This window comes from Littorina saxatilis, linkage group LG9, assembly GCF_037325665.1.
Source record: "Littorina saxatilis isolate snail1 linkage group LG9, US_GU_Lsax_2.0, whole genome shotgun sequence".
Taxonomy (NCBI): Eukaryota; Metazoa; Mollusca; class Gastropoda; order Littorinimorpha; family Littorinidae; genus Littorina; species Littorina saxatilis.
The window spans coordinates 28,032,511-28,047,878 of NC_090253.1; the positions used below are offsets into that span (position 1 = coordinate 28,032,511).

Genomic DNA, 15,368 nt, shown 5'->3' on the forward strand with positions numbered 1-15,368 from the left:
AGAACAAATGAAAGGTGAGGGAGGTTTTGCAGACAGCATGTCTCCTTATGAAAGCACAAACATGTTCATACAATGTCAACATTTTATATGATCATCTTGTTGCGTCATACTCATAACGGTTAATCTTTTTACTGCAGCTGGCCGTGAGGAAGCGCCATATTCAAACCGACAACAAGCAATTCGAACAGGTGCTTGCGAAGTGGTTGACAGGATTGTCGGATCGTCTACATGGTGGGAGGATGTCGAAGATCAACACAGAAAACGAGGACGAGGACTAAGATGAAGATGGTAAATAAAATTAGTGCTAATGTGCTGACAGCCAGCAAGGAACACGCCTCTCGGATTCACTCTCTCTTCATTTTGTGTTATTTTGCCTCTACATGATATAATGCCTCTACATATATATGATATAATGCCTCTGCAAGGATTCCCTAGGCCTACTGTTTTGGAACAAATGCTATGTGCAATTATGTCGGAGAATGGGCTGACATCGTTCAATACCGACTGTTGTGGCGACTGAACAATGGCGATACTGCGTTTTTGATGTTCGACAAAGGCGGCCATGAAAAAGTGCGTCGGTGGTGCTACGTTGTGTGTCTCCAACTTTCAATCGCAGCTGACAGTGTCAGATTCAGGCTGTATGGTGCGGAGTGATGTTGTTGCGAGTGACGCGGATAGGCGGAAGGTGACAGACGATGCCAGATATGACGGAGACAAAGAACATCAATGGTCTAACCTAGCTGATATGTTTCAGAGGATGAGCGAGGAAAGCACCGTGAGGATAAAAGAGATGGTCTGAACATTTCCCGTTCCCCACCCTTGTGAAGAATTGGAGCGTAACAATCATTTGTTTTGATTATCATGACTGGACAGAACCGTTGCGTGACCAGTCCGTTGTTTGTTGCAAATCGAAAGACTTATTTAGTTATAATTGATTTCATAACTGGTTATCCGTTTGCGACGATTTTCCCGTCTCCTTTGTGTTAATTTGATTCATGCGTTTTGTGAAGTTATTGTTATTTCCTTATTCCAAGGGGGCTATCGCCTTATGGAATTAAATACTTTGACTTTGATGGGTCACATGAATCGTGACACTCCATAATTATTCGGTGGGGACCCATTGGTTAGTGGTCTGCTCTGCAATGCTGTGAGTCATGGGTTCAAGCCCGTCCTTTGGCAGCAGAGTGGATGACATTTCAGTGGATGAGTTATCTTATCACAAGGTCAGTTATTAATTGTATTAACTGTTGAATTTTAATTGATAGTTGTAATTTGTTTATGTTGCATTGGTAACTTATGTGTTTTCAATGATACAGTTGGTTATTAAATTATTCTCATTCTGCCTTTGACTCACTTTCATTTGTACTTGTGTGACAATGTTTATTGACTCACTTTCATTTGTACTTGTGTGACAATGTTTATCAACTACTTCATCTTATCATTTCTGTCTCCTTTTAAATTTTCTTCTGTTCTTGGGCCAGAAATCTAATATTTACGGATTACAGCAAGTTTTAGTGCAGGTCAAAGACGAACAAGTGCGAAAGCAATTGCCAAGCATGAAGCATGTTTTCATTAGTCAAGAAGTAAAGTCAGAGGTTCAAAGATGATCAGATAATTAATGCCAACTATTCGCTGGTTTTGCTTCATCGACTCTGCGGGCAGCTTCCAGGAAACCAAAGTTTTCAGGTTCCGGGGGAAGTATGGTTGCAAAGCTGAAACTTAAAGGAATTGACGGAAGGGCACCACCAGGGCACCATAGAAGGGCACCACCCTTATCGGTTCCCGATATCGGTCCATTATTGGTTCCCGATGTTAGGCCGATATCAATTCTGTATATCGTACCGATATTGGACCAATATTAGTCCAATGTCGGAATCCGATATCGACCCGATATCGTCCCGATTTGCAATCCGATATCGGTCCGATATCGGGATCCGATATCGGTCCGATATCGGGATCCGATATCAAACTGATATTGACCTGATTTGCAATCTGATATCGGGATCTGATATCGGGATCTGATATCGATTCTCTATATCGGACCGATATCGGACCAATGTCGTAATCCGATATTGACCCGGTATCAACCCAATTTGCAATCTGACATCGGGATTTGATATCGCGCCGATATCGGGATCTGATATGAGGCCGATACCAATTCTCTATATCGGACCGATATCGACCCGATATCGGTCCGATGTCGTAATCCGATATCGGTCCGATATCGACCGGATTTGCAATCCGATATCGACCCGCTATCGGGATCTGATATCGATTCTCTATATCGGACCAATATCGGACCGATATCGGACCGATATCGGACCAATGTCGTAATCCGATATTGACCCGGTATCAACCCAATTTGCAATCTGACATCGGGATTTGATATCGCGCCGATATCGGGATCTGATATGAGGCCGATACCGATTCTCTATATCGGACCGATATCGGGTCGATATCGGGTCGATATCGGTCCGATGTCGTAATCCGATATCGGTCCGATATCGACCCGATTTGCAATCCGATATCGGACCGATATCGGAATCCGATATCGACCCGATATCGTATCCGATATCGGTCCGATATCGGACCGATATCGGGGTGCTGGCTGGGTAGCTCACTGACAGTGGCAGGGTAACATAAACTTATTGATTCAAGGGATACTATCGATCTGATCATTAGGGAGGAGTTTATGACGAATCTGAAGTATCTGGGAAATCCACTGTACCTTAACCTAGAGTGCTCTTTCTTTGCCTATTCTATGACACTTTTCTTTTAATTAGGCTTTTATAAAACTCTTATTTTTAAAAACTTCTCCTGTGCGGTATAGCATTATTTGTAACCCAGAATCTTATGGTATATCTATGAAAGCGATCTTAAGGCCTCTTTTTCCTAAGGTATTATCCCTTTAACACGCATGATCACAACAGTCACAAACACACCAATACCTGGTAATTACTGGAGCACCCACCAAAGTTCAAAGGTGGTTAACTTTAAAATGCACACTGCGCAGTCAGATCCCAGGCAAGGACGGATATTGCAAACCTATTTGGAGCTAAATTCGTATATCCAACAATCACCGTTGCTGAAATCCACTTTGAAAAAAATCAGCAGTTAATTCATTGAAGCGTTCAGCGATTCTGGCTACTGCTCTGAAACCTCACAAAATGAATTCAGACAATTTACAAGTGCCTTATTAGAAGAAGAGGATTCGACCCGTTGTGCACTATAATACTGCCAACGAGAAAATATAACAAAAAGCACTGACAGAAAATATTCTGCGAGTGGCCGTAATTACTGCTGCAAGACTCATTATAATTTAAGCGTTCTTATTTAGCGCATTTCCCATTTATTCCAAACAAGGGACATCACTCTAGATAGTTTAGAAGGGCGTTCGAGCTGTCAGTGACCAGGGACGCTAGAGGAAAGTGATTAATTCTGCAATATTTGTGGCAGCATAGCGGAGATATCGGGAAGACTATTCCAAAGTCAACAAAGGAGCCCAGACAAGTTTACCTTGACAGTGATGTTCAGTTGAAAACGATGGCAGGAAGAATACGACAGTGTGTCCTTTCGTTACGAAACAGTGATCGTAAAAAGTTCGTCTGCTATTCCTGGAAACGACTCTGTGCTTCGACGTCGGCACAGAGCTTACCGTTTGTTCCTCAAAGCGGAGATGCAACAGAAGAAGACGTTGCACAAGTGGAGGACTTTGTTTCCAAAAGCAAGAGACTGTTCGTTTTGACTGGCGCTGGAATTTCAACAGAAAGTGGTATTCCTGACTACAGATCGGAAGGAGTTGGGCTTTACACGACCAGCAAAAACCGCCCAGTTCAGTATGGAGACTTTTTGAACTTCGCGGAGATTCGGCAGAGATACTGGGCAAGAAACTACGTGGGGTGGCCCAGGTTTTCATCCTTCCAACCGAACGAAGCACACCGAGTTCTCAGCCGTTGGGAACTTGCTGGAAAGATGCACTGGTTGGTTTATAACATTTTGTGCATATGTTCTGCGCGAACTTAGAATCCGGTTTCATTCTAGAATGGACCGGGTCCAGGTTGGAATTCTAACCCTGCGCAAGTACAGGGGTGCCATTCTAGAATGAAACCCTTGAATAAAGGGGGCCGTAATGTTTGTAGGTAAGACAGAGTTGTCTTCCCTTGAATTATCTCCACCTGCACCTTCCCTTTGATAAAATGGGGCTGATTTGTCTACCCCTGAAAAAATCCTTTGGCGATCTTGCGATGTCATGTCATGTCAAGAAAGTTGACACTCCTGAGTACGCAATAAACAAAGGCAGACCATAGCAAGGGGGACTACCAGGGCGGTATTGTTTGCAGGGCAGTTGTTTTTGTGATGAGAGCCGGTTGCGGCCGCGCCGCTTGCAATGTCAGCGCTGTCTCCCTCTCGGAAATGTCCGGTTTTTTGACAATTTTTTTGACAGACAGACAGACAGACGGTCAGACCGACTAACCGACAGACAGACCAACAGAAGGACAGAGTGAGTTATAGAGCTGTTGTCACAGGTTTAAAAAAAAGTTGACATTATATCTTCACAATTCAGAAGACCAACTTCATGTATATGAATAAGATTAAAAGTTACAAGCGAGATCGGCAAAACACTGTCAGTCCGGAAATTTCCGTTCGTAGCGATCAGTGCTGAGTGTCTCTCAAAATCGTAATCACTTTCAGAACATCACAATCCCAATTCACGATGTCTTTGAGTAAAGTGTAAAAAACCCGAAAAAAACACCCAACCAAACACACACAAAACAAAAACAAACAGAAAATCCACATTTGTGGCTTTGGCTGTGTGATAGTCTTACTGAAATGATTATTCCAACTTGGACCCAAATTCCAACCTTGCGCACGGCAGATTCTAGAATGGACCAGCAACAAGGGTTTCATTCTAGAATGGCACCCCTGTACTTGCGCAGGGTTTTTTTTTTTTATTTTTTCTCTTAGGAGATCAGACATTGTTAATCACACATGTGCGTGCGTTTTTTTTTTATATCGGAAGTTTTTTGAAAATTTTTTTTATAATCATTTTAATTCTTATTAAGTTATTATTGTTTTCCTTCAGTCTCACTCTTTCTCTCAGCTTCACACTCAATGGACAGTAAACAGATCATGGACAATTGTTTTTAATTTTTTTTTATTTACATTTACCCTCTCTCTCTCTCCTCTCTCTCTTTCTCTCTCTCTCTTTCTCACACTTGTCCACACAACATCTCTCTCTCTCTCTCTCTCTCTCTCTCTCTCTCTCTCTCTCTCTCTCTCTCTCTCTCTCTCTCTCTCACTCACTCCCTAGTCTGTCTTTCTCTGCATCCACTTTCTTTCTCTTCGACTTGTCTGTTTTTTTTCTGAATTTTGTTCTTCGGAATTTTCTGTCTTCTTCTTTGTTCTTCTTTTTTGCTTCGTCTCTCTCTCTCTCTCTCTCTCTCTCTCTCTCTCTCTCTCCTCTCCCCCATACTCTGTCGGTCTCTCTCTCCCCCTCTCTCCCATAGTCTGCCAATCTCTCTCTCTCTCTCTCTCTCTCTCTCTCTCTCTCTCTCTCTCTCTCTCTCTCTCTCTCTCTCTCTCTCTCTCTCTCACTGTCTCCTCTCGTTCTATCTTCTCTCTCTCCACCTATTTTTTTTCTTAATACATTTTGTCCTATATTTTCTTCCGTCATCATTTCTCCTTTTGTTACCTAACGTTTCTTTATTTCAATTTCACAGATAGCAACATATATGCGAGTCACAAGTCAATTATTTTTCTTAAACTTAACTCTTTTTCAAAAATACATCCGATCTCTAAAGGGGTACCGTATCTATAAATACCTATGCACATTTTTGCAATCAAGATCAGCAAATTGACATAGTTTGCTTCAGCGGATGAAATAGAATTCCTTTTAACTAGGCCAAATAGGGCATCCCGCACATCAACATGAATTCTTTTTGAACACGCGGTGAAGAAGGCTTCCTCAACAAGATTCCACACTTTGCTTATTTTTATACAATAATAAAAGAAATGTTCGATATAATCTGTCTCTTCTGTACAATGTGTACAACTAATACTCTCAGCAATGCCCATTTTATACAATATAATGTTCGTTGGATAAATGTTATGAGTTATTTTCCAGTGTAGCAGTCTCAATCTTACTTCTTTTGATGCGTTGCTTGCTATCTGCCAAATGTCCTTGTTTATTTCAATTCCCATCTTTCTTTTCCAGAAACTGACTGCAATAGTGTCAGTTTGATAAGCGTCTACCATTAATTTACGAAACTGCCTGGGTTTAAATGTACTTATTTTTTGATAATCCATTACCTTCATAGCTTGTATTCCATTATCATTCATCTTCAAAAAAAGGGATGCTATTGCTGTGCGAATTGCCCCATATTCAAATAGTCTTGTTGGTTTATGCCCAACTCTTTCACAAATCCTGTGAAATGGTAAAAACATATTATTCTCGTATAAATCCTTCACATAGCATATATCAGATGTAACCCAATCACGTAGAAACATTGTCTTGCCACGATAAGCAATTAGAGAGTTATTCCATAGGCATAAATTCTCCAGCTGGGTCATTTTTTTCACGCAAGGTAATATCTTTTCATGGTTGTCAAGCCAACATTCTAAAACGCTTTTCCAGAACTTGTTTGTAATCAACCCCAACCCTTTAAATAAGGCTGGTTTGACGTTTGCTTGAAAGCAGCATAGATTTTTTCCGAGTTTGGAGAACATACTGAGTGGAATACTTTTCCAAGCTTCTTCGTTTGGTTGCAGTAATTTCGAAAACCATCCAAGTACAAAGGATTTTTGAAAGTCACCCAAGTCAATCATATTTAGGCCACCTTTACTTGTTTTCTGGCACATAACTTTTCGTTTTACCTTTTCATAGGCTTTTGTGTTTGAAAATCTTTTTTTCCAAATGAATCTGAAAAACATTGAGTTCAGTTTACATATGATCTTTTCGGGTATAATCAAAGCTTGCAAAGCATGTGTTAATTGAGGGATCAAAAGTGATTTTACAAGGCAAATCTTTCCCATTATACTGCAGTTTCTCTTAGACCACTTAATCATTGTGCTCTGAATATGATTAATTTTTTCCGTCCAGTTTTCTTCGATTTCCGAGGCTTCTAAATTATTACTAAAATATATACCAAGAATTTTGACTTTTGATTTCCATCTGAAGCCACATGGCTGCTCCTCAGAGTACTTCTGTGAACCCAACCACATGGCCTCCGATTTCAGTCTGTTCACTGCCAGTCCTGAGAACTTGGAGAAATATGACACCAATGTCAGAGCATTTTGCACATCATCAGTGCCTTTCAGAAAAAGCGTAATATCATCAGCGTACAAGATCATTTTCAATAGTCTTTCTTGATTAGTACTATTGGCTGATGGCAAGAATACCCCTTTAACTGACTGATCTGCCCTCATCTTGACTGCCAGCAGCTCTAAGGCGAGCACGAAGGCCATTGGTGAGAATGAGCAACCTTGTCGAATTCCAGCGTTCATTTCTATAGGCTCTGACAACCACCCCATATAATTTACACAACTTACTGTTTCGTTCATGAGCGTAGTGACCCATCTAACAAAAGTGTTACCAAAATTGAAGCGTTTAAAGGCATACATTATGTATTCTTTTGATATTGTGTCGAAAGCAGCTTTGTAGTCTAGAGCTAGGAGTAGCCCTGGTTTGTTCGTTTGTTTGAGATGTGTAATTATATCATCAATCATTCTAACTGCTGTGCTACTATTTCTGCCTTTCATAAAACCAAACTGATTTTCATGAATTATTGTTCCAAGCACACTTTTTAGGCGTACTGCTAGACACTTTGCCAGTAACTTATAATCTGAGTTTAGTAAAGATATTGGTCGCCAGTTATTCAGATCATCCCTTGACAGTTGCTTCCCTTTGTGTATTAATGTTATAACTGCTCTCTTTTGGGTCGGAGACATTTGACCATTATCAAAAGAGGCGTTCAAGGAACATATAACCATTGTCTTTATCTGACACCAGAAAAATTTCATAAAACCAGTTGTTAGACCATCTCCGCCTGGTGCTGAGCCATTTTTCATTATTTTTAAAGCCTTTGTGATTTCATCTTCAGTTAAAATGCCCTCAATGCTATTTTTCTGTTCTTCGGTCAATTGTGGAACTTCTACGTCTTGTAAAAACATTTCAACATATTGTTCATCAAAGTTAATTCTTTTTTTGTATCTATTTGAATAAAAACGAGTTTGCTCTTTTACAATATCTTGTCTTTTTTTCAATACTTGTCCCTCCTCATTAGTTAGTCTATCCATTACTTTACTATTTGCTCGAGCCTTTTCTAGGTTGAGAAAATATTTATTGTTTTTTTCCCCGTCTTCAATAAATTTTACACGTGCCCGTGCATGGGCACCTTTTGCTTCTCTAATCGCATACAATTCCATTTCTGTTTTATACTTCTCCCGTTGATCAACTAATTCTTTGTCTGTCGGGTTAAGAGCCAAATTCTTCTCTATCTCATCTAATTCAGACTGTAACTCTGCTTTCCTTCTGTTTGATAATTTGTTCTTAGTTTTACAGTATGCCATGCACCATTCCCTTATTTTAATTTTGCAGAGTTCCCATTTTAGTTGATCATCTATTTCGGTGTTTTCATTAGCATAGTCTGTTAATAGTTTATTCATTGAGTCTACAAAAGTTTTATCGTGTAACAAACTGTCATTAAATTTCCAATATGAGGGTCCCCTCTTGATTTGAGACATGTTATGGGAGAGGGAAACGAGTCTGTGGTCAGATTGTGCAACCGAGTGAATTTCACATTCTGTTACCCTATTTAATACTGATTCTGTGGCAAAAATATAATCCAGTCTGCGGGCGATAAAAGGATTTTTCCTTGCGCAGGGTTAGAATTCCAACCTGGACCCGGTCCATTCTAGAATGAAACCGGATTCTAAGTTCGCGCAGAACACATACATGCAATCATAACATTTTTCTCAAAATATTTCTTTGATCGATTAAAACGGAACATCTTCCCCCAGCCAGTTCAGAGAAGAGTAGCTTTTTTTTAAGAGTTGCTTTTTTATCAACATATAATAATAGTTTGTGTGTGTTGGGAGGGGAGGGGGGGTGTCTGCTTATTTAGGGGAGTCTATTATGTCGTCTGATTTAATGTTGACTAAAAGGTGTATTCTCCGAGTTTTGACCTCTAATTGAACTCTGTATGACCAGTTGGAACTGAGCTGAAGTAAATGAACCTCAAAATGTACGTGCAGTGAAAACAACAGTGAGAATTGTTTTTTTCCCGCTTCTTTTAAACAGGTTGGTGACACAGAATGTGGACACACTCCACTACAAAGCACGCAGCACGCGTGTGACCGAACTTCACGGCAGTGCACATCGGGTCCTCTGTCTCTCCTGCCACCACAAAATACTGCGCAACACCATGCAGGAGCACATCAAGGCCCTCAACCCTGATTGGCATGCACAGTCGCTGGAGATGGCCCCTGACGGGGACGTTCAGCTCACCACGGAGCAAGTGGAAGGATTCAAGGTGCGGTGCCGTTACTGTGTGACGGCTTAATTTATCGCAAACTTTATGAGAAGCTATTCATACAACGCACATAACAGAAAAAGAGATAATAAAAAAACCACCCACAACAACAAATTACACTCATACGGAAAAGACAAATTTATTAGTTCAGTAAAATAAAATAAAACAAAGAAAAGGCAAAAGAGTAATTTATTAAGTTGGTTGTAAAGAAATACGAAGCCGGATAGCTGAGATAAATGTTGAACTAAAGAGGAGGGAGGGGGGTGGTGTGGAAAACAACAGTTACACCCAAACATAAAACAATAAAGGGGAAGAATAACTTAGAACATAAAACAAACTGCAGATGAAATATAAACCAATCTCCAAGAGATGAGGACTATATATAATAAACAAAACAATTCAAACTCAAGGGCTTATCGACTTGTTCTATTCAACACATGTTCATTCATCAAGTGAAGCTAGTTACACGTAACTCTTGTCTTCTGTTGAGAGGGCTTGTGTCACTCTTTCTTTCAACCCCTACAAACGTAGAGCTCTGGACTTCCTTGCTTTTGATACTCATGTCTAAACCCACTATTTAACACACACGCACACACAGAGGAATTACACAAAACAACACTAGCACAGAGAGATTGCAGTCAAAGAAAGAAAACAGACACTGAAGTATCTAACCCTTTTATTACAGGTACCAGAATGCCAGAAGTGTGGAGGAGTTCTAAAACCAGAAATTGTTTTCTTCGGCGACAATGTTCCAAAACACACAGTGGAATACGTCTTTGGCAGACTGGCTGAAAGTGATGCTGTACTCATCATTGGTTCTTCTTTAGAGGTAACAGTAACAGCTTTTCATTTCATTGATTAAAAAGTGATGTGTGTTTGCACCATCAATATTTTTGGGAACAGTAAAAGCCCAAAAGGGAGTAAACTGTAGTGGGAGTAAGTTTTGAAAGGAACTATTGTAAGATGTTGGCAGGATGATGCAGTACCGTATTTGACGGACTACAAGCCGCAACTTTTTTTCAAAAAAAATCACATTGCGGCTTATAAAAAGATGCGGCTAAAATGTTACCTAAACTTGAATAGTATTCACCTAATGGAAGTCGCCGCGGATTTTCATTTCGCTCGATTAGCGTTTACCGGTATTTTATTAGCTCTCTACTCAAGACTCGGCGCTTTTCTCTTTCTCTCGCGAATCTTCGTTTCACGTTTGTCAACAAGTCGTCGTGACAAGATAGCGTACAGAGAAACACCGGATGTATCAGGATCTCGCGCGCGCGAGATTTCGTTTTTTTGTGTCTCGCGATACAGTGGTACTCCCGACGAACGACCCCCCCATCAGAGACCCTCTCCCTTCTCAGACCTCATTCTTGCTGACGGATTAGTTTTGCTATATAAATCACCCCCCATGGCCGACTCCCCCCAGAACCCGATTTGCGACCGACTAGTTGTTACAATTTGCGACCTTGTAACGACATTTTCAAATCAAAACCTAACAAAAAATCGTAACGTTTTGCTTGAATCTCTGAAAAAAGATCGCAAAAATCACTCGGCCGGAAATATGACGACGCGTTTAGGTCTCGATTGCGCATGTCCGGCGTTCACAATTTTACGATCCCAACATGCCCTTTTCTTTGTCCACTTCCTTTCGAAAAATCAACAAACACACGTGCAGAGACATATCTATCTATGTCTCTGACACGTGCGAGCATCAACGATCTTCTTCTTCGACTCGAACTCTCCTTCAACTTTCAGGCCAGGCTGGCAACTCTCCACTGACCCATCATCCCCCCCCCCTACCCCCAACCTCCCCCCCCCCCCCCTGAACTTCACCCCTGACCAAGCAATAGACCGGAACCACCATCACCCAAGCGTAGCAGATTCATCACCATGCTGATGTTGGCTACCTATCACTAAGAAGAAGAAGAACTTCAAACGCTCAATCGCGCGGAAAGAAGAGGAAAATTTTGACTCTGGAACAGAGGATGGAAGTGGTGAAACGGAGCCGTAAGGGCGAAACGGCAATTTCGATCGCGCGGTCGTTTGAGGTAGGAAAAACTCAGATTCAATCGATCGTCAGCGACCAAGAAAACGTGGTCAATCGATGGGAGACCGGCGAAAATTGTGACCGCAAATACTCCAAGGCAAGGAAATGTATTTATGGTGACCTCAACGAACGCGTTTGGAGTTGGTTTTGTGATGCACGTCGACGCAACATACCCATCACAGGAAGACTCATCCAAGAAAAAGCCGTGATGGAGTCAGTGATTCTTGGACATGACGATTTTACCGCTTCTCTCTGTCACTGACTTTTTCTCTCTCACTGTCTTTTTCTGACCTGACCTCACCCCCCATGTAAGACCCCCCCCTTTTAAGACCTAAATTTGTCAGATTTTTGGAGGTCTTACATGGGGAGTACCACTGTAGTTCGAGGAGCGAGAGCCGCCATGTTGTGTTTTCGTCTGCTCGAAATGTGCGCAAAAGTCGTTAATCATCCCAAAAAAGCTTATTCTGGGCGGGACTACATGTGTGTGTTGGTTACAAATTGTGTGTGTGATATTTTTCTTCAAACTTTTTCACTTTTCTTCTTTGTTTCGGAGCCGATTTCGCCAAATACCGTACTTTCGTTTGCCTGGTTGTTTTGATTGATTAACACGATCTGATTATATTTTTTTCGACGGCGGCTAATATAGTGACGCGGCCTGTACGTGGCTCGTCCCAATTTTTTTGTTAAAAGTCGGGGGTGCGGCTTATAAAACGGTGCATCTTGTAATCCGTCAAATACGGTCATTTCTCTTTTCACAAGGGCTAAAGTGCTGTTGTTTCCCTTGTTCCTGTGATCAGTATTAACCTTCGCCCGACCGGTTTATCGATTACACACGTGTGACAGGGGAGGCTACCGCTCCTTTCACAGCAGACTCTGCACCCGAGTTGTTGGCCTTTAACTTTTAAGTCAACACCGGTGGATTGTGGAATTCTGTTTGTGATGGGGTCTGGTGGTTTCCGATTGTCTGTATGTTCATGGAAACCTTCGGGTTTGCAAAACAGTTTTTATAGGGCTAAGAAATTAGCCCTAACATTTTCAATCCTGTTTGATTGCACTTCGCCTCCCGAGGTGATCATAGTGTTACGGCACTTGGTTACACACGGAAGACATCGTGGGGCCGTGTGGACCCATGCTTCTCAAAGAAGGAAAAATATGCATACCCTTCTGTAGACCCATGCTTTCCAAAGAAGTAAAAACGTGCATCACCTTCTGTAGACGCCGTGGTTACATTTCCGCAAGAAGTAATTAAATTAAATTATTAATTTAATTATTACCGTGCGGACTAAAGCTTCTCAAAAAAGGAAAAACGTGAATACCCTTCTGTAGACATCCTGGGGCCGTGTGGACCCACATTGTTATGTATTAATTTTGTTCCACGCGACTTGCTTATTAACTCCAAAATTAAACAGATCATAGAAAATGATGTTTAGAGCCAATACCTGAAGGTTTGTGACATCTCTCCCTAGTTTTTATGTAAGTTCCTTCATTTTGAGAAACATTGGTCCGAATGGCCCCACAATGTCTTCCGTGTGTAGTCTAAATTTGACCTTTGTTTTGTTAATTACTTCTTGCTGAAATTTAATGATCTTTTAGGACATGAGCTTTTTAGGCATTCTTAAAAGCTCATTAAAAAATTCCAACTGGTTTAAGAGATATTTGCAACTAAACACCCTTCTGGGTCCACACGGATGGGATGGCCATAATGCGAATGTCAGTTCTGTGCTTTTCCTTTGAAAAAATAAAACAAAGCTAGTCCTTTTCAGTGGATTTGAATTGTATAAATTTGCCAGCAATGCCACTGATTAGATTGTGTAACTCCAAAGTTTAACAGGATGATTGACTACTTGGAGACTATCACCAGAAATTCTAACCCCACATGCTATTTGCAATGTTCTCAACAGGTCTACTCAGGGTACCGTTTTGCCAACAAAGCCAAAGAACAAGGCAAACCCATTGCTATCCTCAACATTGGCAAGACCAGAGCGGACAAAATCGCCCAACTGAAGATATGTGCACGTGCTGGACACGTCTTACCAAAGGTGCAAATCAGGTCATGACAAGGATTGAACCAATAGAAAAAAGAAAACGGTGCAAGATGTAAATAATGTAGAAAATAGAATAAAGACAGTGGAGAAGGGATTTGTTAATTTGCTTTGTACAAGTGTGTCATTGTTTGTGTGTGTGTGTGTGTGTGTGTGTGTGTGTGTGATTCCAGATTAAAATACACTATTTATAGTTTTATGGAATGGGCAGCACTATTGAAAATTGTGTGTAACCAGCACATGACAAACAGTTTTATGAAATAAGCATTGAATTACTGAATCTGTAAACTTTGACATTTTATTAACTTATTTTCAGTATTTATGAAGATAAGAAACACAGCCACATACAAAATAGCCTACAAGAACACTAGAATTTAAAAGGCACTACTGTAGGACATCAAACTGTTAATAATAAACAACAGAAATAAAGCAAGAACAATATAAAATCATGAAGCTGCCAGAAAATCAAACTGGTTAACAATTAAACACACAAATAGAATACAAACAATATAGAATCCCAAAGGTGCCAGAAAATCAAACTACATATTTATATATATATATAAACAATGACCTCTACAAATAGAACAATATAGAACCTTAAAGGTGGAAGCAAGTAATACTATTAACTGTAAAATCACAAAATTAAAAAGAAAAGATAGATAAGTATATAATCTTTGATGTGTAAACAAAAAAAAATGCAATTGCTTCAAATCGACCTTGCATGGAATTTTGGCGTAACTTATTTAAATCAACTTTTCAGCAGAAGGCCAAAACTGATAATTCTTCTTCCTCTTCAGCGTTCCAGAATTTTCTGATTACGTGTGAGCTCGTTTGCCCATTTGGGTTCCCCAAACTATACTCTGAGAGCATAGTCAGCTTCACTCCGCTTTCGTTGGGTAGGCATGCTGGGTATTTTCGTGTTTCCATAACCCACCGAACTCCGACATGGATGACAGGATCTTTTCCGTGCGCACTTGGTCTTGTGCTTGCGTGTATACACGAAGGGGGTTAAGTCGCTAGCAGGTCTGCACGTAAGTTGACGTTGGAGATCGGAAAAATCTCCACTCTTAACCCACCAGCGGCAGCGACCGGGATTCGAATTCACGACCTCCCGATTAGGAGGCCGACGTCTTACCACTGCGCCACTAACCTAAAAAATTCGTATCTGAACAGATTTTGAAAATGAGCCTTTGTTTTATAAAGTGAAACTACATATTTTTTTATGTTAAGAACAAAAGTTCTGAGAAAAAAAACTCACAGCATCACGCAGCTTCATTGACTTACTTGCAAGGAGTTGACAAATGCAATTTTTTCATTCGATGTCTATACAGCTTCTATTAACATCTTACAAGGCAGAAACAGCTAATGTGAAGTGAAAGTACTCGATCAGGCCTCGCACAGGAAATAATAACGACAAAAGCCAAAATGGAACCCACGGTCTTGTCCATGGTCTAATGCTATGTATTTACAGTCGGACGGAGGCGAGATTGTTAATGCCCTCCCCTTGTACAGAAACCGACATGCAACACACACACACACACACAGTCGGACGGAGGCGAGATTGTTAATGCCCTCCCCTTGTACAGAAACCGACATGCAACACACACACACACACACAGTCGGACGGAGACGAGATTGTTAATGCCCTCCCCTTGTACAGAAACCGACATGCAACACACACACACACACACAAAATGCTGCTCAGTCTTACTGCTCTGCCACATAACAATCGCATAAACACACATACAACTG

At 40.9% G+C, this 15,368-nt stretch overlaps 2 protein-coding genes across 4 annotated transcripts in view; one reads left to right on the forward strand and one right to left on the reverse strand.

The window, feature by feature from the left end:
* LOC138975778 (sulfotransferase 1E1-like) overlaps nucleotides 1-3,321 on the reverse strand; it is a 39,921-nt gene extending 36,600 nt beyond the window's left edge. Inside the window, exon 1 of one of the 3 annotated variants that reach the window (XM_070348528.1) lies at nucleotides 3,081-3,321. The gene's annotated coding sequence lies outside the window, so the exon portion shown is untranslated. Of the gene's footprint in view, nucleotides 1-2,948 lie in introns of all 3 variants that reach the window. The other 2 variants (XM_070348527.1, XM_070348526.1) reach the window with 2 other exon arrangements.
* A 46-nt stretch (nucleotides 3,322-3,367) lies between these two features.
* LOC138975777 (NAD-dependent protein lipoamidase sirtuin-4, mitochondrial-like) lies at nucleotides 3,368-13,713 on the forward strand. Its single transcript, XM_070348525.1, has 4 exons — nucleotides 3,368-3,980; nucleotides 9,299-9,530; nucleotides 10,216-10,359; nucleotides 13,476-13,713. The coding sequence occupies exons 1-4, from the start codon at nucleotides 3,544-3,546 to the stop codon at nucleotides 13,629-13,631; spliced, it is 969 nt and encodes a 322-aa protein (XP_070204626.1). The 5' UTR covers nucleotides 3,368-3,543; the 3' UTR covers nucleotides 13,632-13,713.
* Nucleotides 13,714-15,368: the final 1,655 nt, after the last annotated feature.

Coding starts and splice junctions, on each gene's coding strand:
- LOC138975777 (XM_070348525.1), top strand. CDS start 3,544: ATGGCAGGAAGAATACGACAGTGTGTCCTTTCGTTACGAAACAGTGAT. Junction 3,981..9,298: donor CTTGCTGGAAAGATGCACTG/GTTGGTTTATAA, acceptor TCTTTTAAACAG/GTTGGTGACACAGAATGTGG. Junction 10,360..13,475: donor TCATTGGTTCTTCTTTAGAG/GTAACAGTAACA, acceptor TGTTCTCAACAG/GTCTACTCAGGGTACCGTTT.